This window comes from Phasianus colchicus, chromosome 2 (genome assembly GCF_987193195.1).
Source record: "Phasianus colchicus chromosome 2, bPhaCol1.hap1.1, whole genome shotgun sequence".
Taxonomy (NCBI): domain Eukaryota; kingdom Metazoa; phylum Chordata; class Aves; order Galliformes; family Phasianidae; genus Phasianus; species Phasianus colchicus.
In genome coordinates, this window is record NC_143437.1 from 15,136,490 (window position 1) to 15,161,222 (window position 24,733).

The following is a 24,733-nucleotide window of genomic DNA, read 5'->3' on the forward strand; positions in this document are numbered from 1 at the left end:
TTGTTTGCTCAACTGTATCCATATCTGTATTCAAAAAACAAATAAATAACTTACCCAACTGCACCGTGAAGATCTAACAGCCAGCCGACTGCCGAACTAAGCCACTCCCAAGAAGCAACAAAAGTACAAGGAAGAAGAATGCAAAGTGGCCCCTTCAGTGCCAGGATCACCTAAGGCACCACCAGCGTCACTCACACAGGGACTGAAGATCTAAATCTGAGCTCAACAGCTGCTACTGGGTTCACAAGTAGGAGCCAGGAGGGCTCAGGTGAGGCTGGTCAGGGTAATTAAAGGTCCATCAGTGCTTCCAAGTGACTGAGTCCAGAAAGGCATTTGTTTTCAAGTTTTTGAGTTAAAGGATGTTTGATGCTTACACATTTCTGGTGTGCTCACAATCTGAAAAGATCAGTGTTGCCAGAACAGTTCAGTGGCTGAATCTATGGCAGCAATAAAGGGACCAAAGGTTGTGTGATTTTATCTGTGGTTCAGTTACTTTCCATCTGCTTTGTTCCAATTAGAGTAACTGTTTGCTCCCAATGGAGAGATGCATCCCTTCTACCTCTCTAGCCTTTGGGGACTCATTTTCCAGGATAAGAGTTCAATAAGAAAGAACATTTTTCTTGATTTTCTCTGTTATCTCCTGTTGATTTTCCCTGTTCTGTTGTACCTAGTCACTACACGCTAAGCAGGTCAAGAGTTGGAGGGGAGAAAGGTTTTCTGTGGGGATTTGCCTTTTAGAGAAGCACTCATCCACTTCCAGTCAATCAAACTCGCTTTGCTCATCATAACGCATCCCTACACTGCAAACACATCTTTCTATTCTCTGGCATTTCACCCTCAGAACTGAACTTTCCTTTCCAGTGGTGTCAGGCTCCTCAACAACAGCATCCTGAAAGCAACAACTCTGCTCTCCCCGACGCACACAGCCCCGGGTTTGGCCCTGGGGGCGCTGGGCTGTCCCACCGCCCGCTCCACACCCAGCACCCAGCTCACACAGGAAGCCTTCCAGGACAAAAGGAAAGCCTTTATCTGCAGTCACTTCAAAGCAGCTTTTATCTGCGTCGCTACATTCGCAAACAGTAATTGGATACGGAGTCATAGCTTTTGAAAAGTTACTCTGACGTTAAATATTAACTTCTACATCATATTTATGGTTTCTTCGCAGCAGCTTTCACTTCCTAATGGTGAGATAGGGAGCATTCCCGATATGGCTTCCAGCTCCGCGCTCACGAGGGCGGCTCTCCACTTCCCCGTGGCAGCCTTCCTCACGGCCCAGCCGCCTCGACCGCAAAGCCAACCGCTCCTGGACACCGACAGTACAGTACGCAGAGCCAGGTTACGTCCCCGGCTGTCGCTCGGACTTGCCGGTGCTCGGTATTTCGAAGAGCGAAGAGTTAATGCGGGCACGTCGGCTGCTTGCCCAGCGTTCTCTGCACGAGAGAGGCGGCCCCTCGGCACTCGCGGCGCGACCCGAGCATGGCACAGCCCCGCGCGGAGCACGGCGGCCCCCCGCCAGGGCAGCGCGAGAGCCGCGCTCCGGCTTGTCGCTGCCCGCCAGGCGCCGGGATGGGGGCGGAGGGCAGGGCAGGCCGGGGCAGGGACGCGCTGCCCGGCCCCGGGGTGCCGCCGGCTGGCTGTCGCGGAGAGGGGGCGGGAGCGGGGCCGCTCCCTGAGCGGTGCAGCCCCCGGGGCCCCGCCGCGGCGCGGGTAGGGCCGGGCAGGGCGCCGCTCCGCCTCCCGGCGCTGAGACGCCAGGTGCGGGCGAAGGGAGCAGGAGCCGGGCGGGGAGGCGAGGGACGGCCGGGCCGGGCCCGAGTGAGTGAGCGAGCGACAGCGGGGAGCGGCGCGGGCGGCGGGGCAAGCCGTGCCGGGGCCGAGGGGCGCGGAGCGTGGGGTCGGCCGGCTAAGTTCGTTGTTGTTGTGTGGGGAGCTGTTTTAATCGCTGCGGAGTGAACCGAGGCCCGTCCGGGAAATCTCCTCGCTGGGGTGTCGGCAGCCGGGCACTTCCTCAAAGGCCTGGGCTCCGTGCGGAATGCGCTCCTCGGCATCGCCCTGTCAGGACGGCTGCCCGGCCCGCGAGCGTGCGGGGCGGTCGGCGGCACGCGGCGTGTTTTGCCCGCTTAGCCTGCAGGCGAACGCGGAGCTGCGCAGACAAGGTCACGTCCTTCTGTGTTTCCACACGAAGTTCGGAGCTGGGGGCTACAGTCTGCGCCGAGCTCCACGCGGCTGTCGCGGCCGCACCGGCGGTTTGCGTTGGCCGACGGGCTGTGCCGTGACGCCGCCCCGCCGGCACATCCACAGCCCACCTGAAGTCTCAGACGCGGGACGTGCGCGGCCCCTCTTGGCAGTTTGGGCCGTTTCCTTTGTTTTTAGTGCGCAGCAGTCAGTTGTCCACGTTGCGTGGTTTGCCGCTTTTTTGAGGCCGGGCTTTGTTCTGTGATGGATTTACTGGCGGTTGTGTTTTCTTATCATCAAACTAAAACCTCTCGAGGAGGAAGTGGGGAGGAGAGCAGCTTCAGGGAATGACGGGGTGCCAGAATTAGCTGCTCTCAGGCCATGGTTTTCCAGGCCCTGCAAGCCGCAGTGTGAGCGAGGCTCTCCCAGCCCTCGGGCTGCTCATTTTCGCCCACATCAGCACAAGCGTTTGTACTCAGTTTTGGATTGGCAAGCCAACGTGAATTTAAAAAGAAGTTACCTGTACGGTTTTGCTGAACGGATGAGGATTATTCAGTAATAATACTGCCTCACGATAGACTGAAGTGTAGGCAGAAGTTACGGCTCTGCCAGATTTCATACCTGCACTCTTGAACTGAAATCACATGTTCCTCATGCTTAGTCAGCTGTCGATTTTTATGTATTTTAATGCTGTTACGGATGCTCAGGAGTGTGATTGGTGGCGTTCTGACTTTCCTATTGCTGTGAATAAAGTATAATGGTAACAACTGATCTCCTGCACGCTGTATTCCCCTTCTGCTGAATCCTGGTGCACCGGGGTTCAGGAGCCCTTGAACATTGCCTCCATGAGAGGAACAGTGCCCTGCTCTAAAACATACCTAAGCTAATAAATCTGTGTAGTGCACAGCAGCACAAATTCAAAATCCCAGCTCTATCCCAGAAGCAGTACAGCTATAGTGTTCTCCAGTGTACAGCATGATGCCTTTATCTACCAAGACAAAACAGACTTCTTGGTTAAGTACCAGCCCTTGTTAGTTTTTGCTTTAGTAACTATTTGGTGAAAAGGTGTAGGCTGGCACATGCAGGAACATAACAGCATTTGTTCCTCAGTGTAAATTGGCCTTTTGATGTTCTGAGTTAGAGCTCTCTGTTCTAAGTCACAATTTTAGCCATTCAGGGCAGACTCCCAGCACTGTTCCAGTGAAACTCCTTCTAGGGGAAAACCACTGCATCAATGATGGCTTTGAGCCGGACAGGTCATTTCCTTTATGTTATCATTCATTTTCTTTTGGCATAAATCAAATCTTAACACATATGTTTTCATTGCCTTTACATTTGGAATTATTCTTTCTTAGTAGTTGATTTGTCATTGCCACCATATTTGTATTATCCCTTAGATATCCAATTTTATATCAGGCCACAAAGTATGGCCTCAACCCAGAGGAGTTCAAGAAACCACAAACAGTGGTATTCTGAGAACAGATTTTCAAAGAACTTGATTGAAATGGTTAGATGACTTTATACTATACTCCATAGTACAAATACTACATATTATGTAATTTAACAAAAAATCAGAAGTCTTCCTATTGAAATTTTTAAGCTGTAAGAAGTTAGGAAGCACATTTGAAAGTCTGGGGAAGATTAAGCAGTAACAGGTTGCTGCTGAGCCTCTTTGTGCCTTTGGAAAGGAACCTCTGAACATTGAACTCGGCTCTGCCTTCAAATCGTATCTTTTGGCACATAAACCCTCCTTTGTTATCTAATCAGTAACATAAAGCTTTATTATTATGAATTTGGTGCAGAGGTAGAATAAAACTAGAAAACCCTGTTTCTAGGTTTAACCCCTAGCTTCATTTTACATTCACATAACCTAAACAGGTCTGCTTTTGTCCTGTGATCAGCCCTTGTTCATTCCTTCTGCCACTCCTCGCCTGTGGGAATGGGCCTTGATTTTATGTTTTGACCTAACTTAGGCTAAATGATTTAACTACTAAATGTTTTTTTTTAAGGATCTTCAGAAGTCCATTGCATTGCTGTGTCCCTTCTAGCCTTCTTTGTAAACAAGTACTAGTTAATTTATATGTTCAAGCAGTCTGTGTACAGCACCATAGGCCAAAGTCTTTGTGACATGAATTCTCAGACATTGCTGAATGTCTGTGATAAACAGAAGTCATCCACTCTATTGCCTAAACTTTCACTGTAAAGGTTTGTTTCTTAAGGTTCAGTTTGATGGGACACTGAGTGATAATCTGCTGTCTTCTTTCACTGGGTAAATATCCCAAATGCTTCTTGCAGCATCAGACACTGTGTGCCTACAAGCTCCTTCTTCGCTAATTAGCAGAACTCTACTGATGATAACCTGCTTTGCTTCTACTGTGAGCATCTCTTCTAGTCTGGCTTGGCATGATTACTATGTACCTGTCCTGGCAGGAGCCTGGTGGAATCTCAGGTGATTCACCATGCTGAGACAGGATACGTGCTTTCATCCCTGCAGAAGCAGACAGTCAGCTGGAACTGCTGCTACGTGCCTTGATGTTGCTGGCAAAGAGCCATTAAAGTTGTTTGTACACTCCCACACACACCTACCCTAATAGGTAAAATACTCTGGTAGAACTCTTCTGCCTTTTGCTCTAAATGTAAACTTTTATTTGCAGTGAAAATTACAGCTGTGAGTGTAAAAGTCAACAAAATTCCTCTGTTCACTGGATAGATTGCCAGAACAGATTCCACATACAACTACAGGCTTTGCAGTGTTCTGACTGGCAGTGGGGAAACCAGAATGAAACTGGGCTCTTTCTATCCTATAGGGGACACTTGAGTTAGGGAAAAAAATACATCCTGAATTTAAAAAAATCCCACTTCATCTTGCAAGAGTAATCAGAAGAACAGAGTTCAGTTCAGGGGTAACAAGATAACACATCTGAATTTCCTACTAAGGCTGGTGTGAAATCTTGGCAATATGGACATGTTTTGAGACTGTGAAGATATGCATTAGTTTCAAAGAGTAGAGGAAAAAAATATCCTTTTTGTTTTGGTTTTTGCAGAGCTTACACAGATCTTTGGAAAATGATTTCCTCAAGTGCTTACGGATCCAACACCTGGGAGCTCTTGGTGATAGTTGATCATCAGTGTGAAGGAGAGCAAAAGGAATTTACATTGCGGGTCACAGGGGACCTTCATATTGGAGGAGTGATGTTGAAATTAGTGGAACAAATCAGTGAGTAAAAACTGTTTCATTTGTATAGTGTCATTAAAATAATATGTGAAGCTTTCCTTTAATCCATTTAATCTCAGAATTCCTCGTGGAACTAAGAGCAGCAACATTTTGCCTCTTTCCTTATGTGTGTGCCTTTCAATCTCATTTACTCAAGGTTTTGTCATCTTTCACGTCAGGATAGCTAAGGGCTCAAAACTGATTAGACTAAAGCCATTGTCCACCCTCCAAAATTCTCCATGGAACTCATGAACAAAGTCTTCTATTTGTTCTTGATTCAGAGCTTTTCTTGGTCTGCATGTTTTCAAAGTAGAAAGGACCCCAACGTTTTTATTTAATCAAAACACATGAAGTCCATATTAATGAAACAAGACAGTTATCTTTTGGCAGCTGTCTTTTCACTGAGAACCTTTTGTAGTCAACCCTTGGCTGTCCTTGGTCAACCTCAATCAGCCTGCTCTTCTGCACAGACCATTGAAAGATTTATTTGTACCATATCACAGCATATTGACTCTACCTCCCTTAGAAGTTTCCACTTCTCTGTAAGTTTCTTTATCCTATGTGGTAGAGGTCATCTTATTTGTTAGAGCTTGTTAACGTTCTCCTGATTGGCATAGAACTTACTGCTAACACAGTAAATCTTGTTCTTGTGAGCATCCTTATTAACTTTAACTATGTAAAGAGGACAGCTGTATGACTGACAGAGACTTTTGCTGCATGTCTCCAAAACCTCAAGGAACTTACTGCTAGTTCTTAAGGCTAAAGAGATTATCTGTTCAGCAGTGCTTTGCAGGAGACCATGGAAGAACTTGTGCCCATCTGGGTGTGCATGAGGTATTTTGAGCTCATGCTGTTGAGTTGCAAAGTGAGTCCCCTTGTTCTTATTCCATATTCCAGCACAATCCAAGTAGTGTTGGACCATGCATAGCACCACATTCAGGAGATGTGCTTTCCCTGTGGATATCTGCAAGATTAAGGCAGTGCCACAGTCAGCATCTAGGTTTACTCTTCAGGGAAAAGAAAGTTAAATCCCAGCACCTGAAACAAGTATTCAGCAAATGAGGTCTAGGTCTGAGGAACTGGAACTATAATTCTAATGTAAATTCTCCCATATGCAGAGTACTGTTTCCAAAGCTGATTTGTTAGTTTATTAGTTACTGAACTTACTAAGAACCATATCGTTTTTGTTTTTTTTTCTAGAAGTGTCACAAGATTGGTCAGACTATGCCCTTTGGTGGGAGCAAAAGAAGTGCTGGCTACTGAAAACCCACTGGACTCTTGATAAATGCGGGGTACAGGCAGATGCTAAGCTGCTCTTTACTACTCAGCACAAAATGCTGCGGCTTCGCTTGCCAAACATGAAGACAGTGAGACTGAAAGTCAGCTTTTCTTCTGTGGTATTCAAAGCTGTCAGTGACATCTGCAAAATTCTCAGTAAGTAAAGCTAAATCTCCTCTGGCAGCTAAACTGGAGCATTTCATTGAGCGGCTTTGTTTTTGTTTAAAATCCTAACTCCCTGCTAGCTCAAGGAGAAGTTTCATTGAGTTGAGGTAGGATGAAAAGACAGGTGTTCTGCTTTTAATATCCATTGCATTCCGGTGGTTCCCACTGTGATGAGAAAACAGCGTCAGAAATGACCTGCAAAAGTACCAGATAGTTGAAGTCCTGGTGATGGTGCGCTCAGAAAGTGGGTACATGAAAACCTAATGAGGTTTAACTAGGTCAAGTGCATGGTGTTGAACTTAGATCGAGGCAGTCCCAAATATAAGTGTAGTCTGGGAGAAGAACTCATTGAAAGCAGCCCTGCAGAGAAGAACTTTGGGGTCCTGATGGACAAAAAGCTGTACGTGAGTCAGCAGCATGGGCTTGCAGCCTGGATGGCCAACGGTATCCTGGGCTGCATCAACAGAGGGGTGGCAGCAGGGAGAGTGAGAGGATTGTCCCCCTCTGCTCTCCCCTTGTGAGGCCCCACCTGGATTACTGCATCCAGGACTGGGGCCCTGAGTACAAGAAGGATGCAGAGCTGTTGGAGAGGGTCTAGAGGAGGCAACAAAGATTATCAAAGGGCTGGAGCACCTTGGGAAGGCTCCGGGGAGACCTCTTTGTAGCCTTCCAGTACTTGAAGGAGCTTATAAGCAGGAGGGGATCTGAGTTTTTACACGATCTGATAGTGATTGGACAGTGGGGGATGGCTTTAAACTAAAAGAGGGGAGATTTAGGTTAGATGTTAGAAATTTTTTACTTGGAGTATGGTGAAGTACTGGAACAGCAGATTGCCCAGAGAGGTTGTGGATATGCCAATCCAGGAGGCACTCAGGGCCAGGTTGGATGGGGCCCTGAGCAGCCTGATCTAGCAGCTGGCAACCCTGGCAGGGGTTTGGAACTAGATGATCTTGAAGGTCCCCTCCAACCTAAGCTATTCTATGATACACTGACTACAATATAACTTTCAATTTCATCTTCTAGCAGTGGATTGTGCATTTATTACATCTAACAACTCTGATAAAAATGCCATAATTGCTTAACTGACATTTGGCTTAATTAAATATTCCTATCCACGTTTTTCTTCCAGATTAAATCTTCTAACTCTTCTCATACATGAACAGAGTTTAAAATTTCTTCGCTTACCCAACATGAAAGTATTTTGCACATTTTTCAGATCTGCAACTGATAATACATGTCTGACTCAGTACTGCAGTAGGGAATAGAATATCAACAAGACAGTCTTGTAGGTAAAATAAGAAATTTGTAAATAAACAAACAAACAAAAAAAAAAAAACCAAAGGTTTTTTCAAATTTCAAACACAGCGTTTCCATTTTTGTTCTTGCTTATTCCTAAATTATACATTTAATTGAGGTTATGCTCAAAGGTTACTTCAGGGACAGAGTTTCTTCCCTCATATTCTAAACCATAGTGACACTTGCTAAGAAAGCAGGACTAAATGCTAGCAAAACTCACCCTTGCTGCCCTTTCTCTGGCCTTGCTGCTGAATTACTAGATTTTCTATGGGTACTCATTTCAAACTGCCAAAATTAAGATTCAGAGAGAAATATGGAGCTTCTCCAAATATTGTTACTAATCATGGGGTTTTTTTTGGACGTAGTCTTCTAAGTTTCCTATGTTTCATGTTCCTTCATTTTCCAAATTGCCATTGTAGATATCAGACGGTCAGAAGAACTCTCTTTGTTGAAACAGTCAGAAGATACACTCCGAAAAAAGAAGAAAAAAGATAAGAATAACAAAGAAGTGGATACTGAGGACATTTTAAACTTGTGCAACTCTCCCACAAGTTCTGGATTATCAGGTAATGAGAAGCTAGTAAAATTTTCTTCTTCTGACTGTAAGAAAAAAGAGGAAGGAATTCTGTTATGCAATCAAACCCAAGGAGAGCAGTTCAGTGTAGAGTTGTAGTCACAGAGACATAGCTGAATTTAAATTAGTAGCTTCAAGAAATCCCCAGTATATTTATATTCTTCTGTTGTGTAAATGTTTTACTTTCCATTGTTGTTTCACAGAATCACAGAATCACAGAATGGACAGGGTTGGAAGGGACCTCAAGGATCGTCAATCTCCAACACCCTTGCTACATGCAGGGCCACCAACCTCCACATTCAATAATAGACCAAGCTGCCCAGGGCCCCATCCAATCTGGCCTTGAACACTTGCAGGGATGGGGTATCCACAACCTCTCTGGGCAGCCTGTTCCAGCACCTCACCACTCTCTCTGTAAAGAATTTCCCCCTGACATTCAACCTAAATCTCCCCTCCCTTAACTTAAAACCATTTCCCCTTATCCTGCAGTTATCAACCTTTTCAAAGAGTTGATTCCCCTCCTGTTTGTAGACTCCCTTTAGGTACTGAAATGCTGCAATGAGGTCACCCCAAAAGGTGTCTGAAAGGCAGTACCACAAAAAGAGGTGATCAGCTGTGGCCCTGCACACAGGATGTGCTGCTGCTCTTTAAAAATGTGAGACCAGACTTTAAAAAAACGGATAGTTTTGGCAGTCTGCAAGGAAAAAGAGAAATAAAAATATGAGTGTTTCCTGTATCTAACACAAATGAGATATACCTCACTGAAGAAGGAAAAGCACTTCTATCCCTTAGGGCACTTGGCCTGTAAAAAGACAAGGGTTCTGCAAACAGCAGAGATAGTAGTGTCTCAAAAGACAAAGGTTAGCTAGTCTTTTGCAGTGGAAAATGGTAGACTACCTAAGTCTGAAGGCAGTTTTCCTTGGAATAATACTTTACTGCTTTAACTTGCAGCAAGTCCAGGTTTATACAGTAAAACCATGACGCCCACTTACGATCCCATCAGTGGGACACCAGCTTCTTCTACAATCACCTGGTTCAGCGATAGTCCCTTGACTGAGCAGAACTGCAGCATCCTTGCCTTCAGTCATCACAACTGTTCTCCAGAAACACTAGCAGAGATGTATCAGCCTCGGACTTTAGCTGACAAAGCCAAACTCAATGCAGGGTAAGACGGCTCTCTGACTTCTTTATAACCTGGCTGAACAGAGATGGCATTAATGGCATTAACCCAGCTTACTAAAGGCAAACTAGACCTTGAAAATAAAACCTTGATAAATGACTGTATTTATACTTATAAATGTGCTTTGATCAAGATTTTGTTTTGAAAATACTTAGACTATTTTTTATGTTCTTCCCTTATTCAAGATCAGATGATCTTGTTTTAAAGTGATGAATGATACAACTGTGCAGGCTTCAGACTAAATTCTGTTAGATGAAGGTAAAGTGAGTAGCACTGGATATAGCAAAAGACTGGTTAGCAAACTCTAAAGACTTTAAAGGAACAGTGGAGATACACGTTGATAAAATCAGTAAGTTCTGATGAATTAAGACTATGTGAGTTCTTGAATTTTGCAAAAGCAAGCATTGCTTATTGGACAGGACAGAAGAATAAGCATGCTAGGGGGTTTAGTGATGTACGTGTATGGGAAGATTGTCTCTCTAGCCTTAGATTGTCCTGTTTGAGATCTGTGGGGCGTTTAACAGAACTTTAATATTGTAACTGGATTTTACTGAAGGACAAAAGTAGCTGGAATTATAAAACAGCAAATACTGAAATTAAAAGCAAGAGTTCTAAAGATAATATGGCTTGAATTAAATTCTCATTTCTGGAGGTCAATTAGCAACAATCTTACTGGCATAGCTAAGTCTATGATTACTTACTGCCCAGTTTCTGGCATCTAGTCCTGATGTAGTAGTATGTGAGAAGTAGTTGAGAAAAAAAAAAGAGGAAGATTTTAGGTACTGTGTTCATACAATGAAAGTTGGAAATCTATATGAATATTCCACTTACTCAAGTTCTGACTTGAAATGTGAATTTTTCCCTGACTTGCAAGACTTAGAGCTGTTCATTACCATTTCTGTTTCATAACTACACTGCAGCTTTGCAGGTGTGACAGTTTTCCCGCACAAATGAATTTGAGAGTTGTTTTCCTCCACAGCTGGCTAGACTCATCTCGATCACTTATGGAACAAGGCGTTCTGGAGGATGATCAGCTTCTTCTACGCTTTAAATATTACACTTTCTTTGATTTGAATCCAAAAGTAAGAGCTTTGTTTTTATTGTTGCTCACTATTTGACTGCTTTCATGTCAAGAAGCTGTAGCACAAAGATACTGAATTCTAGCTAGGATTTGTTACAGGCCTTTCAGAGATCAGATTCTAATTCTGCCCCTCAGCTATGGCTGCACTTTTCCCCTCTAGACACAGAATTACCATTATGATAAGATCATAATGATCTTTATGATAAGATAATAATGATCATTATGATAAGATGTAGAGATGAGATCTGAAGAGCACAAGAAACAGTATCCATAGAGGACAGTTTACTTTCCATTTCACTTCTAACAAGAAAAACTAAGGGAAAAACTAAACCTAAATGATCTAGAAGCATAAGCCCTATTTTTGAAAATAGGAGAGAAAGTGACATTAATGTTCTAGTGCCCTTCAATGAATATTCAGCTTTTCTGGACTCAAGCCTTCTGAAGCTCCAAGGCATTTAGTTTCAATGTATCTGGATGATTAAAAACTTCTGGAAAGCTCAGTAAAAGTATTTGAGTCCCATTTGAAAGCAAGACTTAGTCTTCAAAAATCACTTATATGTTTTTTGCCTCTTACTGTGTTTATTTCCACTAAAAGTCAGTCAGACTCTGTGGTTTCATTAAGCCAAGGTTTTTAAGGGCCTGGGTGGTACATTTAGAGAAATTAAACTATGATTATTGGCCAGTGTAAATCAAGAGTTAAATGTGAAATGGGTTTGGCATTTATATCATTATTTTCCGTAAATTCTGTAAACCTCTTTTCTTTCAGGTACCTCAGCTAAATAGAAGGCTATTTTTTAGTTCAGGTCATATGTTTTAGGTGAAATGCCATTCCCACTAAAAATCAAATAGAAGCCTCAGCTTCAGCAGCCCTGACATTTCCATTCTTTGCCATAGCTATGAAATAACCTAAGATAGCAATGAGCTATTAGGTAGCCTGAAGCTATTGAAAGAGAGAGGTCATGCTCCCAGGTTCACCCTCCCGTCAGCTGCCTTCCACCAGCTCTGGAGCTTGAGTATCCATGACTCACTTCAGCTTACTAACCAAACAAATTTAAACTAATACACGTTGAAAAAATGGATAGTGAATTAAAGCAGTTCACAGCAGGATGTGACAAATGTCAAGCCAGTGAAAGAGGAGAGCAGAAACCAAAAAAGCCAAAGCAAAAGAGAGGAAGTAAGGACTAAGAATTTCTGTCTTTTGGCAGTAGCAAGCTATTGAATGTCATATTCCTGTCAGCCATGTGGTGTTATTTTCACTATCAGTGTGGCTCCACATTTGGCGAAAGCCAGTCCAAAACCTACTACCACAAAAAGGGAAGTCTCAGTCTTTCCTTCTAATTCAGCCAGAAAGTCCTCATTAAATTTCTGTTGGATCAGCAAGTCACTGTGAAATTACAGTCATGCGAGCTTGTATAAGAGAAGGATGGGAACATACAGCAGGGCAGAAGTTGGGGAGAGGAAGGAAACAACTTTTATGGCTTCAGTCCAATGTTAGATCAGCTGAAGCTGATCATGAATCTGTACCTTGATTGCTATCAATGACCAGTGTTGTTCTTTTTCTGCTACAGTACGATGCTGTGCGAATAAACCAAATATATGAACAAGCCCGCTGGGCCATCCTCTTAGAAGAAATTGACTGCACAGAGGAAGAAATGTTGATCTTTGCTGCACTACAGGCAAGTACTTGATCCAAGCTGCAAAACCTGTTTTTTGAAGCAGGCACAAGCTAGGACAGAACTTTAGCAGAGCTCAGACCAATAGGTCTCCTTGGTCTGGGGGCCTCCTATTTGAGTGAGAAACAGTAAGGAACATCAACTAAGTAAGACAAATAAATTTGGTGGCAGCATACCATTACTCAGATTGACACATACACTTCATGGAACCATTTACTAGCACTAACCATACACAAGATATTACTTTGATACCAATCTATTCTGAAGGGGATTACTATGAAGTGTTGCTTCTCATACCAGTTACCATCCTTTCACTTGTTCTTCATGAAAATTTAATACGAAATTGAATATGTTCACAACAGCCAAAAATAAGGAAACCTTATAACACAGTGTGAAGACAGAAATGCTACGGAGTACATATAAATTTAACATGATTTATCATGGCCTGGTCCTTTACTGTGAGTAATAAAGTACAACAATTCATTAGCAATAAATTCCTTTTAAATTTAAATGAAATTGCCAAAAATTCACAGCCTGCCACTATGGAATACCACAGAACTTATCTGTCAAATTTCCATCTGGTGTGGATGGCACTTACAGGTCACAATACTACAAATGTAAATGTTAGCAGAGTGAACCTCACAGAATGCAGAATGGGATGATTATACAGTGAAGTAATACAAATCTTGACAGTTAAAATGGGAAAGTTTTATCAGCAATTGCAGTGGAAATGACACAGGACTTACAATTTCCCTTTAAGAGGTTCTGCATTGCAGTACTTTACACAGTTGACCCAGAAGACCAAAGGGCGTTTTCATATGCTGTGATTCTATGTTGCTAATCACTATTTGAAATAAATTTGCCCATTCAACTCTGATTCTTGATGATTTATTTTAGTATCACATAAGCAAGTTATCATCATCATCAGAGACACAAGATTTCACCAATGAATCAGAAGTAGATGAAGTAGAAGCTGCACTTTCTAATCTAGAGGTGACGCTGGAAGGTGGAAAATCAAGTAACATTTTGGTATGTCTTTTTGCATCCCAGAATTGCTTTCACCAAATCAAATGTATTGGTTCTGATGAGCCTTTCCGGTTCCCGATTTCTTAACAGAATTAACAGACAATGACAAAGTGTATTGTACTAAAATTATTCCTGATTATTCCTGATAGGAGGACATCACAGACATCCCGAAACTTGCTGATTATCTCAGGCTAGTTAGGTGAGTTATTAAAACTAATAATAACAAAAAGCTTACCATACAAAAGATCCCTTGAATATTGCATTCTAATCTTAAAGTAAATCCTGAGGTTATAAATGAGCAAATACACCAGATAGCTCTAACTAGCCTAATGTTGCCCTATTCAAATCTTTCTCTTACTGCTTCTGAGCCAGATTCTCATCAAACCTGTCTAACTTCTGGGGTGCTATGGCATCTGTATTTATGCTTGTTAAAAGTCTAGGCTCTTTATATTTCTCTGTAATTTCCTAGCATTTAACAATCATTGTCTCTAAATAATTTACAATTTTGTTTTCAATCACACTTCACTGTGATTCATTTCTGCCAATGAGAAACATGGAAAAGAACTTTTGGCTTTCCCTGAGAAGGGTTTCTGAAGGCAACCTTGCAGATTTTTTACTTTTCAAACAAAACAAACATATTACCCCTTTCTCACCAGATGTGGAGTCTGTTTCTTTTAATATCAAAATGAATTTCAAGTTGGAGTAAAAGTATAGTAAACCAACTCAGTAATACCTCACCTGAATAAGTAAACTTATTTTACTTAGGAAGTAAAGGAAGGAGGAAAGATAGTTCTGAGATCCCATTATAATATCTTGATTTAAAGGTTATACAAATGACTACGCTGACCTCAAGTCTACAATATCTTTCATCAAAGCTGGCTTTAGGTTTTAGAAAGATAAAGATTTCTGTTACAGGAATATCTGTTAGATTCATTCTGTTTACAAGTCATATTTGTAATCAGCAAACTGAAAATTGCACTTGAAAATGCTTAACTGTTGTTAACTGCTAAATATTATTAATTTCCAATTAAGAAAATGTGTTTGACATGCACATTACTAAGGTGGCTTAGGATTAAAGGGAATTTAAGCCTTGTAAGGGCCATCAGCTACTTGCCTCTAACAATAGATTATTTTTTCTCAGCAGTTGAATGGTTTGCTTTAAAAACATTCAGTAGTTATTTTTCATCATTAAATATTTCCTATAGGTATAGTTAATCACCTACTAAATCTAATGCATTATAGAAATTCAGTAAGTTGTAGAACATTTTTTCAAGAAACAACAGCATTTTGGGAGTAAAATTATTCACTTAATTATAAATCTAAATGCAAACTTCTGCATGTCATATATATATGTATTCACACAAATGTAACTATAATACATACATGATTTATAATATAATACAATAAAGCAGAAGTCAACTTTTACTCAAAATTATTCAGAATACACACCATGTTAGCACACTAGTAAATACAGCTTTTATGTGGGTGATGATATTGTGGAGAAGTACAACATTATTTCAAAAAGAAAAATGATAACAGCTTTCAAAAAACTGCTCATTAACTTCTTGTGATAGAATTCTGTTAGTCTAAGAAAATATCATAGTCTTATTTTCGGGGGAAAAAAAAAATGACCCTGTATTGGAAAACTGAAAACCAAAATAGTTGGCAGTTTTGAAAATTATGTTTGGAATTGAAACTTAAAGATCTGAATTTTCTAAAAAGGACTGAAGTAGCATTTCTAGAAAGGCGCTAGAGAAGGCAGGAGTAGGTGTATGGGAACACCTAATAGGTGTATGAATCACGGCCTGAACCTCTGATTGATCACCGGAGGTGAGCAATAAGGAGCCCTGGGAGCGTAGGTGAAGGCAGTTCACCCGTGTTGCCAGAAGGGGTGGAGCTTGTCTCCACCTCTCCTAGATCCCATTTAAGAGCTAACTACCAGTGGGGAAGGATCTCTTTCTGGAGATCTCTCCTTTTGGAGTTTTCTAATGAGCCCAGGACAAGGTTAAGCTCTCTATTTATTCTTTTTTGGTGTAATAACCTGCTTAGCCAAACTCTTGTATATTTCTTAATTATAATATCTGTATATTCATTGATTATACAGTAGGTGATAAATCGCTATTGTGCAGTATTTATACCATCATCTCAGATGTAAAGGCGAGTACTAAATAGAGAGCAGAATTTCACAAAGATAGTGCTAAGACTTCAGTTTTTCTCTCTTGCACTATACTGAATCTAAGATTTTTCTTTTTCCCCACGGTTTTGTTGGAATATTCTTAGTGAGATTATGATTTTTATCTCCTCCTGGAACTGGCATAACAATTAAGTTTGTTAGTATCCATCAGTTAATTCACAGTTCCAAAGTTGATATTTTTCTGCCTACTGTTAGAAAGAAATTAGTTTGCTTTAGCAAAGTACCAAAGTGAAGTAAAATAATTCATGTATATTCATGCGTGAAGAGTTGAATAAGATTGTTTCAACTATTACCACTTCTTGGAGTGCTACAGAACCTCTGAAACTTAAATAAGGAATAAAATTTTGTTGTGCTAGATATTATTCAGATAAAGCCAAAAAGATAGTTTCTACTCCATTACAATTCAGTGCACACAAGTTAGTTTGATGGGTGCAAATTTCCTAGCTAAGGAAAAGCTGGAAAGTTTCTCTTGTATAAGAACAAACTATACATACATACATACATACATACACACATATATATTCTTTGTTGGAAGGGAATGGCTTCACTTAGGAAAGGAAGAAAAAATAAGAGAAATCACATAGGAATGGGGGAATAAAAGGAGGGAAAGAAATTACAGATAAGATTCATGTGGAGTCTAGGATAAAAAACACATACACAGCTGGGATAACCTGAGTGTTGTGCTCGTTCCAGGCATGTGCTTTCCCCCTCAATGACACAAGTGTAGGTTGCCCAACTGAAGCCACGTGTAGGTAACCTCAAGGCAGTCTGAGCTGTACAGCAGTATTTGTGAGTGAACTAGCACTCTGTACCTTTCAGTATTAACAAGCATGATTGCTTTTTTCTTCTAGGCCCAGGAGACTGTCAATCAAAACTATCAAGCCATATTGGTTTGTTTTTAAAGACACTTCCATATCTTACTTTAAAAACAAAGAATCTGGACAGGGAGAGCCTATAGAGAAACTAAACCTAAAAGGTAGGGATTTTCTTCTCTTTTCTTTCCTGTTTTGTATTGCATTAATGAACTGAAAACATCAAGAGATCTCTGCAAGACTCAAGGCATGCACAGCTGTGTTTAGTCCTGAAACTACTTCTTCAGTTACTGACACTCCTAAGCAAGCAGACTGAATCTTCAGAAGGCTGAACAGAAAGGATTCAGTAGTTTAGCACAAGATTATCTGGACCTGGCTTGTAAAATTGCACATACCCCTGAGTTCACTTAAAGGTGAATCACAGAGAGAATGTGATCTCTGAGTGATACTTTTATTACCAAACAGTTCTCTTCTGTGTTAAGTGGCAGTACTCACCTCTGTCTGTGGTAGTAGAGGATTATGGATGATGCGATAATGCAGAATGCTGTACTTGTACACCTCTGTGCAGCAACACCTCCAAGAAGATCTCTGGGCCTTGTTTGTTTTACACATGGGGATTTCCATAGCTGCAGCCAGCTTTAGTGCTTCTGGAAGAGAAACACTGCATGTACACAGGGCACACACCAACATTATATGTAGCTTCCATCAACATGTACTCCTGCAGGAACACCATATAATCATCAGCAGGGAATGGGTGATGCCCAAGATTGCTCCTAAAAGAAACTTCTGAAAAAGAAGGAAGATAGCTCTGCATGCCAACATACCAATCTGCACGTTCTCCGTAGGTCAGATAAATGCATGGTTAAACTAGTCAGGGTGACTGGGACCCCACCAAGTAGTCCACAGCTCTGGTGTCCCTTGACACAAAGGTAACTCTAGTCATCCTTGACTGCAGCTGCTTCCAGAAAGCCTGTAGTAGCACCATCAACATGAAATACTGAGTCCTAGAGATCTCTGCGATCCTTAGAATGACCAGCTCTATTGCAGATGTCACCTGTGTCCCACTTTCACTACTAAACTGCTTCTGAAAATAAGTCGCTTAGGGTAAAATAGGGGAAAAAAAGTCTCTTAAGGTAAAATGATCTGTCTCATCAGCTCCGCTCCATTTTAAATGTTGAGCATTTCCTAAGACCAGGCTGAAGCTTAAAAGCACCACATCTGTTCTCTTCCATAGTGAATAACATGCTCTTTGAGCTCAGAGCATTCATATCCATGGCAGGCCAGGCAGTGAACTAGAACACAAAGCTTTCATCAGGCCTGATTTTTGAAAGTCTTGGCCCTCAATTTTAAAGCAAAACAACCATTGCAGGAAAAAAAAAAAAAAAGAAAGAAAAAAAAAACTGCAGTTTTTCAGTATTAAGTAGTACTTAAAGTTAGTGAGGTAGTAATTAAATAAATCCATTTCTTTCTCAATTTCTGTGATCTAGGATGTGAAGTTGTACCAGACGTAAATGTTGCAGCAAAGAAGTTTGGAATCAAATTGCTAATTCCTGTTGCTGCTGGCATGAATGAAGTATACTTAAGATGTGATAACGTGAGTAATAAGATGAGGAAAAGTTTGTATTCCAGAACTTATTAGGAGATGTCTAGAAGACCCACAGTGCAGTTTTAGAATTTGTGTAGAGAAATAAGAATGCTCTGGTGAGTTCATTATCTACATGTTCAGTAAATTTAGGAGTGATGTGGTGGTCTAACAAAAATCTAATGGCTGATGAGAGAAAAGGACGCTAATTCTGCCTTTATCATCTATTTCCAGGTAGAGTTGCTGGGAAAAATAAAAGACTGTGCTATCAAAAATACCCAAAAAGTTACAACATTTTGTTTCATTTTTTTCAGAACAAGTTTTTGTTTTTTAATTAGAACTCCCTACATATGGATAAAGATTGGGATCTCGTATTTGGTTCAATTTAAATGTATTTGGTTTGCATTGGAATGCATCAATGCAAATTGTGTAAAAAAAAAAAAAAAAATCATTATGTGGAAAACAGTCATGCCACAAAATTTCCGATTACGTATATTCAGAAATACTGAATTTTTTTCTGCCAGCTAGTAGCTTCATGCATTAGCCCATTTTCCAGATATATTCGCATGATGAAATACCCAAATTTTTCTAGTACTCATAGCAGTGAATAGCAGTGATAGCATATAGCTGCAATTGCAGCTACTACCAGCAGTAGCTGTGGACACAGCAAAGACTGTTTTACATGGTACATTCCTTAGCATGAGAAAGCGTCTCTTTTTTTGAGAATATAAGGGGTTATATAAGATAAAGGGCTTTCAAAATTTAAAACCTAACTGTTCTGCACGTTGATTCTGTAGACAGAACTCACCCAGTCAGGGAAGAACAGCAGTACTATTGTAACTACATATCCATATGTACCAAGTACAGTGGCTTTGCTGTACAAAAATGTGTGAGCCATCTTCATAAATGGTTTGTTCAGAAATACCAACCCTTGTATTTGTTGCAGGAGAATCAGTATGCCCGGTGGATGGCTGCTTCTGTTTTAGCCTCAAAAGGCAAAACAATGGCTGACAGCTCTTATCATCCTGAGGTTCACAAGATCCTTTCATTTCTCAAGATGAAGAACTGGACTATGTCTCCCCAGGCTGCCTCTGATCCAGAAAGCATAGATATGAAACCAGAATGCTTTGTCTCACTACGTTACACAAAAAAATACAAGTCTAAGCAGGTATACTGAGCATGGCTTTACAGTTGGGAATGGGTTGTTCCAAACACCAGGCAGATGACTGCTTAAGGATGAGACTGTTTCCAAGCAGTGTTTGGAAACCTTGTGGCTATGCACTAGAATCATCTTGCATTACTCATTTGTCACTTTGATACTTAGCAAGAGGCCTCTTTTTTTTTTTAAATTGAACATGGGGACAGCTCTCTCAGCTCTTCCTCCAAGTATTCCTACATCTGCACTGCCTCCTAAGTCACTCATCACATACTCTTGATGGTGCTGTCCCTGAAAGTCTCTTCAGAGTGAGAAAGGAAGGGAAGATTCTGCCTGCATTTTAAACCAAGTACCCCTCCTTCCTCTCCATTTATTTGTGTTTTTGAATCAAGAGTTCAGCCCACCTGAGCACAGGATACAGTCTCCAAGCAGAGTAATAGTGTATGTGCTACTCAGCACTGTCCATAAAATCCCATCACCTAATCAGAGGGGCTGACTGCATATTTCACAGTCTGCTTTCAGGACTAGATAAATTGCACATTAGTTAGAGCAGCTACATAAGGAAGGGGTCTTCTGTTACTGTGAATATATTTGTATTTAGCTTGTGTCTGGCATCTTGAGCTTATAAGATGCCTAAATGAGTAACAAATGGTACATCAGTAAAAAATCCTGAGGGGTTTGCTGAGCTCCTTCCCTCCCTCACAGCCTTCAGTTATGAGTGTGTACTGGGCACCTGGAGAGTGGTGTGTGGAACTGCTCCTTAGCAGTGCCTTTAACATTCCAGCAAGACTGTTTTCCAGAGGTATTCCAGGTCAGCTGCAGCTGATGGAGTGAATCCAGAGCAAATACATGTTGCCAGAGAAGAAATACAAGGCAAGAATCATGAAAAAACTGGCTAAAAAAAATTCTGGGACACTGCAGGTTCTGAATGAGAACAAACTGTTGCTCCAAAATAGCTGGATTTGGAGAACCTATTAAAAATGAACATGCAATTCATGTGTTCGCCTTCTGCAACTGCCTTGGCCAGCAGGGAGCCAAGGGCCAGAATTTCACTAGTAATGCAAGCTACCCTGTAGCAGTCTGTTTTGACACTATGAATCACCTTCCCAAGGGGAGTCCTTGCCCTAATAATACCATCTCATACTTTTGCCCAGTGGAGAAGACAAAGACAGCAGCGGGAACTGAACAGAGGCTTCCTCCCTGTTTACCAGCAGGCTCCCAGTACAGAATGGGCCTTGGGCAGCAAACAAGGACAAGATCATTTTATGGCATGGTGGAAATAGCCTGAGTGCAGCACAGACACAAATACTGAGATCTTCCTGTGCTGTTCTGCCCTTATACTCTAAGTCTATCCCCAGGTTCTCTCTGCAGTACGACTGCATGAACAGTGCCCACTAAATAGCTGAATTTGGCATCAGAGCTAATGCTGTTTGATTTACTGAAAACGTGTATACTTTTGTTCCATTGAAATCTTTCTCTCTTGCTGTGTTTCCCAGTTGGCAGCTCGTATTCTGGAAGCTCACCAGAATGTATCCCAGATGCCCCTAGTGGAGGCAAAGCTGCGTTTTATTCAAGCATGGCAGTCCCTCCCCGAGTTTGGCTTATCCTACTACATTGTAAGGTAATCACACTGCTGCAGCAATGTCAGGCTGTTCAAAGTCACTGATTTTCAGGAATTTATTTGATTCCTTGTTAAGGAAACATTCTCTTAGTATTTTTTTTTTTTCCCTACAGACCTTTATTAATTGCAGTAACTTCCATGCTACTGATTTTTCTATAGCAGTAGCACTCAGTAACTCCATTCCTGAAATGAGAGTCTCCACTATGCTTGCTTTTATACAAACCTGTTGGGTTTTGCCTGAAATAACATCAGTAAGATTAAACCCTTCCTGACATAAAGTCTCTAAAATGTTAAAAAAAAAAAAAAAAAAAAGGGTAATCTTGTTGGTGTTCTCAGGTTTGCCATATATTGCATAATTTCTTTGGCATTTCTTTAAGAAAATAGCAAACAAAATCCCACTTTTAAGTTAATCTGGAAGAGCAGTCAGCACAAGAAAGGTCCTGCTGTCTTCACAGCAATTTCCCCAGATGCTTCCTTTGAATATGACATAGGTCTGCAAAAGTATCTGACCTGCATCCTCTTCTCTTGAGAAAACACCAAAAGAATGAAGAGTACTGACACAGTCATACTCGGAGGTACACTCCTTAATTTCTTACTACTTCTCCTAGTGCTACTTAAGAATCATCTTTAGTATAAACTGAGCAAGCTGGTAACCATACTTTGGCACAGAGGCCAGCTGGCATAGAAGAGCAAACATCCATACTATTAAACTCTCCCGTTTCCCCAAACCCAGTAGTAGGGTGTGAACCACCAGTAAAGCATGAACTAGTAATGAACACAGAGCTGGTAAACATAAGTTAAGTCTGGATGTTCCAGCTCCTTAGTCATCCCTGGGAGCCACACATGGGAGAGTGCTGCTTGCTTGCAGCCAGAATTGTGCCCGGGACTCCTCTAGCAGTTGAACAGAACAGACACTTGAGTTCAGTGCCCAGAAATGTTCCCTGTCAGTTTTTAATTAACTAACATAGAGATGTTTTGCCCCATCTGTCAACACTAATTCTGTAACAACAACAACAAAAACCTTAAATTTTATAGGATGGGCAAAACATCTTGTGCTTTATTTCTGCAAGCTGATGGACAGTATCTGAGTGGAAGAGCTAATTAAGATGCTATTTGTGGTCCTGGTCACATTATCTCCTCAGGACCAGTTTAATCTAAAGACAGAAAATTCAAAAGCAGGATCAAAATAATAGAAAATATAAACAGCAGCCAGGTTAGACTTCTTCCAGCTTTTGTGAATGGTATTTTTATCTGCTTAGTCTTTCCCTTGTTTTGTTCAGCTCAGAAGTTTCTGTTTGCAAGAAATTCTGATACTATTGTACTTCATTTTCACCTCAAGTTAGAAGAAAGTTGAGACGTCTCAATATTTTGTGAGGTTATCACTACTCAAAGATGTGCATATTTTGCTAACTCAGAGTTGTTTTGATAAGTTAATAGTGATACAAAAAATAGGTTTTTTATATGCTTACATAATTTAAATGAAAATATGTGCAAGAATATATTTCAGCAGTATTGAAGCAAGGAAAAATATTGTTGACACTTTTCTAAGAACAAATATAATCAAATTCATGCATTTTGGCAGAACAGTACTTTTTAAACAGACAACAACAAATTGGAAAGACTTCAGCCACATCTACCTGCCCTGTTATTTTACCTGGTTCACCAGGCCGCATCTTTGCTTTCTTACAAATGCTGTTTTAAAGAAGAGTCCAAACTCTACTCCAGCCCAGACTGTTGTGAATTTTCCCACCCTTTTTTTGCACTTTTGCGGAAGGCACATGAAATGCATCTTTAGACAAGAATCACTGCAGACTAAATCTGCTCAAAAGTTGGCTGTGGTTTTCTTTTCAGGTTTAAAGGAAGCAAGAAAGAAGATGTGCTTGGGGTGTCCTACAACAGGCTGATAAGAATAGATATAGCCACAGGAGACCCTATCACAACATGGAGGTTCTCTACCATGAAGCAGTGGAATGTGAACTGGGAAATACGCCAGGTAAAACAGGAACAGCTCACAGTATTTAGCCATTACATTTCAGGCAATGGAAATCTTTTTAAACCTTACAGTGAGGAAATTTTAAATGTGATCTGATGTGTTACTAAATAACACAGGGTTTTTTTTCTTAATTGAGTCTGTAGTGAAAGTTCAGAAAACTGTAAGGTCTCCAAGTTTAAAGTCTACCTACCAAGATTATTCAAGTTGCTTTTGATTTTAGTGGGATGAAATACAGAGACTTGAAGGTAAATTTCTCCTCGTTATCTTTGTCTCTAAGAATACCTCTTATTCATGTGTCATCCTCTAAATTACAGTAGTTCAGTCCCTGTTACAGACTGAGGATGCAAGAACCCAGCTTGTTTTTCAAATCCTGTACTGAGGTTGCAAACTCCCACACGTCCATACAGATGCTCCGTTGCGCAATTTCTAGCAAGGTGCTTCTGCTCCTGGATGCTCTGGGCAACCAGCTGTTGCCCAGCAGCCTACTGAAGCATTTCGATTTCAAACTTTGAAGCCACCTTTGAAATTGCAGATTACTGGTGTGGAACAAGTGTAAGCTGATATAAATACAAGCAAATACAAGCTGACATAAATACAACTTCAAATTTTTCCTGCTTATACTGTTTTCCATATCCATCTGCAAGAGCCAGGAGAGATCAAATACAATGTCTGTTGCTCTCCCCGTTGCTGCAAACCCCTGCTGGAGCAAATAATGCCTCTCACAAAAGCAAAAGCCAGTTCGCAACGAACCCCACTTTGTTGGATTTTAGAACTGACAGTAGTGGAAATCAAAACCTGGCCCCCAAATCGGATTTGAAGTCAGCACATAACAACAAATGGTATTAAACATAGTTGGTTAAACGTGCAGGGAGTCAGGAGTGCCACTTCTGCTCTTCTCAGTGTTCTCACTTAATACGCCAGTAGAAAAAAAATCATTTGAAACTTTTTGTTGCCTGCCAGAAAGGCCTTTGACCACAAGAGGGCCCTGACAGAACAGAACATTAACAAACAAGAAACCAAAGACCTTCAACGTACGCAGACCCAGAAATCTTTATAGCTCTTGGTTAGCAGAGACAGGTGCTGCTTTGTCACCATATTTCTGGTCCAGCTGTGCTCTCACACTCACTCTTTCTCTGACACTGAAGCAGAAAAATGATGCAGTTTATCTCCATTCCTTCATTTTCTGTATCTGTTTTCTCTAGGTTGGAATTGAGTTTGATCAGAACGTGTCTATTGCTTTCACATGTCTGAGCGCAGACTGCAAAATCATCCATGAGCATATTGGGGGCTACATCTTCTTGTCAACCCGCTCCAAAGACCACAATGAATCTCTGGATGAAGAACTGTTCCACAAACTAACTGGAGGTCAGGAATGAGGTGAAGTAAGCTCTGCCTGCTTCTCCCCACTGCTTAAGAGAACAAGAGATGAAAAAATATATATCTCTGATCGTTAATTACTGAATAATAAATAATTTGTACAGGAATTCGAGAACATTGTGCAGCGAATTTCTTCTGTTACAGCCGTGTAATTCCCACTGTCAAATCAGCCCCTGTTAAACAGGCCATCCTTTAATAGAATGAGTACTGAATAAATATGTTTTAAAGCTATATCACCTGTCTAACACTTGTGCTGGGAACAGAAAACACTCAGGCAGCATTCCAAAGCCCTAGAGGCTGAGCTGTCATGACCCAAGTAGTGATTACACAGTTCAG

General features: G+C 41.2%; 2 protein-coding genes across 6 annotated transcripts in view; one reads left to right on the forward strand and one right to left on the reverse strand.

Moving 5' to 3' along the window:
- BMP2 (bone morphogenetic protein 2) overlaps positions 1-24,733 on the reverse strand; it is a 237,776-nt gene that overhangs the window by 194,917 nt on the left and 18,126 nt on the right. The window contains exon 2 of one of the 3 annotated variants that reach the window (XM_090134874.1): positions 17,164-17,315. The exons of 1 other annotated variant lie outside the window; for it this stretch is intronic. The gene's annotated coding sequence lies outside the window, so the exon portion shown is untranslated. Of the gene's footprint in view, positions 1-54; positions 1,331-17,163; positions 17,316-24,733 lie in introns of those variants that run through there. One more of the 3 variants, XM_090134878.1, reaches the window with a different exon arrangement.
- Positions 1,203-24,630, forward strand: FERMT1 (FERM domain containing kindlin 1). 3 transcript variants are annotated; one of them, XM_090134873.1, is made up of 15 exons: positions 1,203-1,321; positions 5,220-5,392; positions 6,590-6,823; positions 8,548-8,694; positions 9,654-9,867; positions 10,862-10,964; positions 12,532-12,639; positions 13,534-13,665; positions 13,812-13,861; positions 16,708-16,832; positions 18,156-18,262; positions 19,197-19,418; positions 20,903-21,027; positions 22,879-23,020; positions 24,223-24,630. In XM_090134873.1, the coding sequence occupies exons 2-15, from the start codon at positions 5,242-5,244 to the stop codon at positions 24,394-24,396; spliced, it is 2,034 nt and encodes a 677-aa protein (XP_089990999.1). In that variant the 5' UTR covers positions 1,203-1,321; positions 5,220-5,241; the 3' UTR covers positions 24,397-24,630. The 3 variants fall into 3 exon arrangements, with proteins under 3 accessions (XP_089990999.1, XP_089990998.1, XP_031453649.2); XM_090134872.1 differs by having other exon boundaries at positions 1,218-1,335; XM_031597789.2 differs by lacking the exon at positions 1,203-1,321 and adding an exon at positions 1,630-1,815.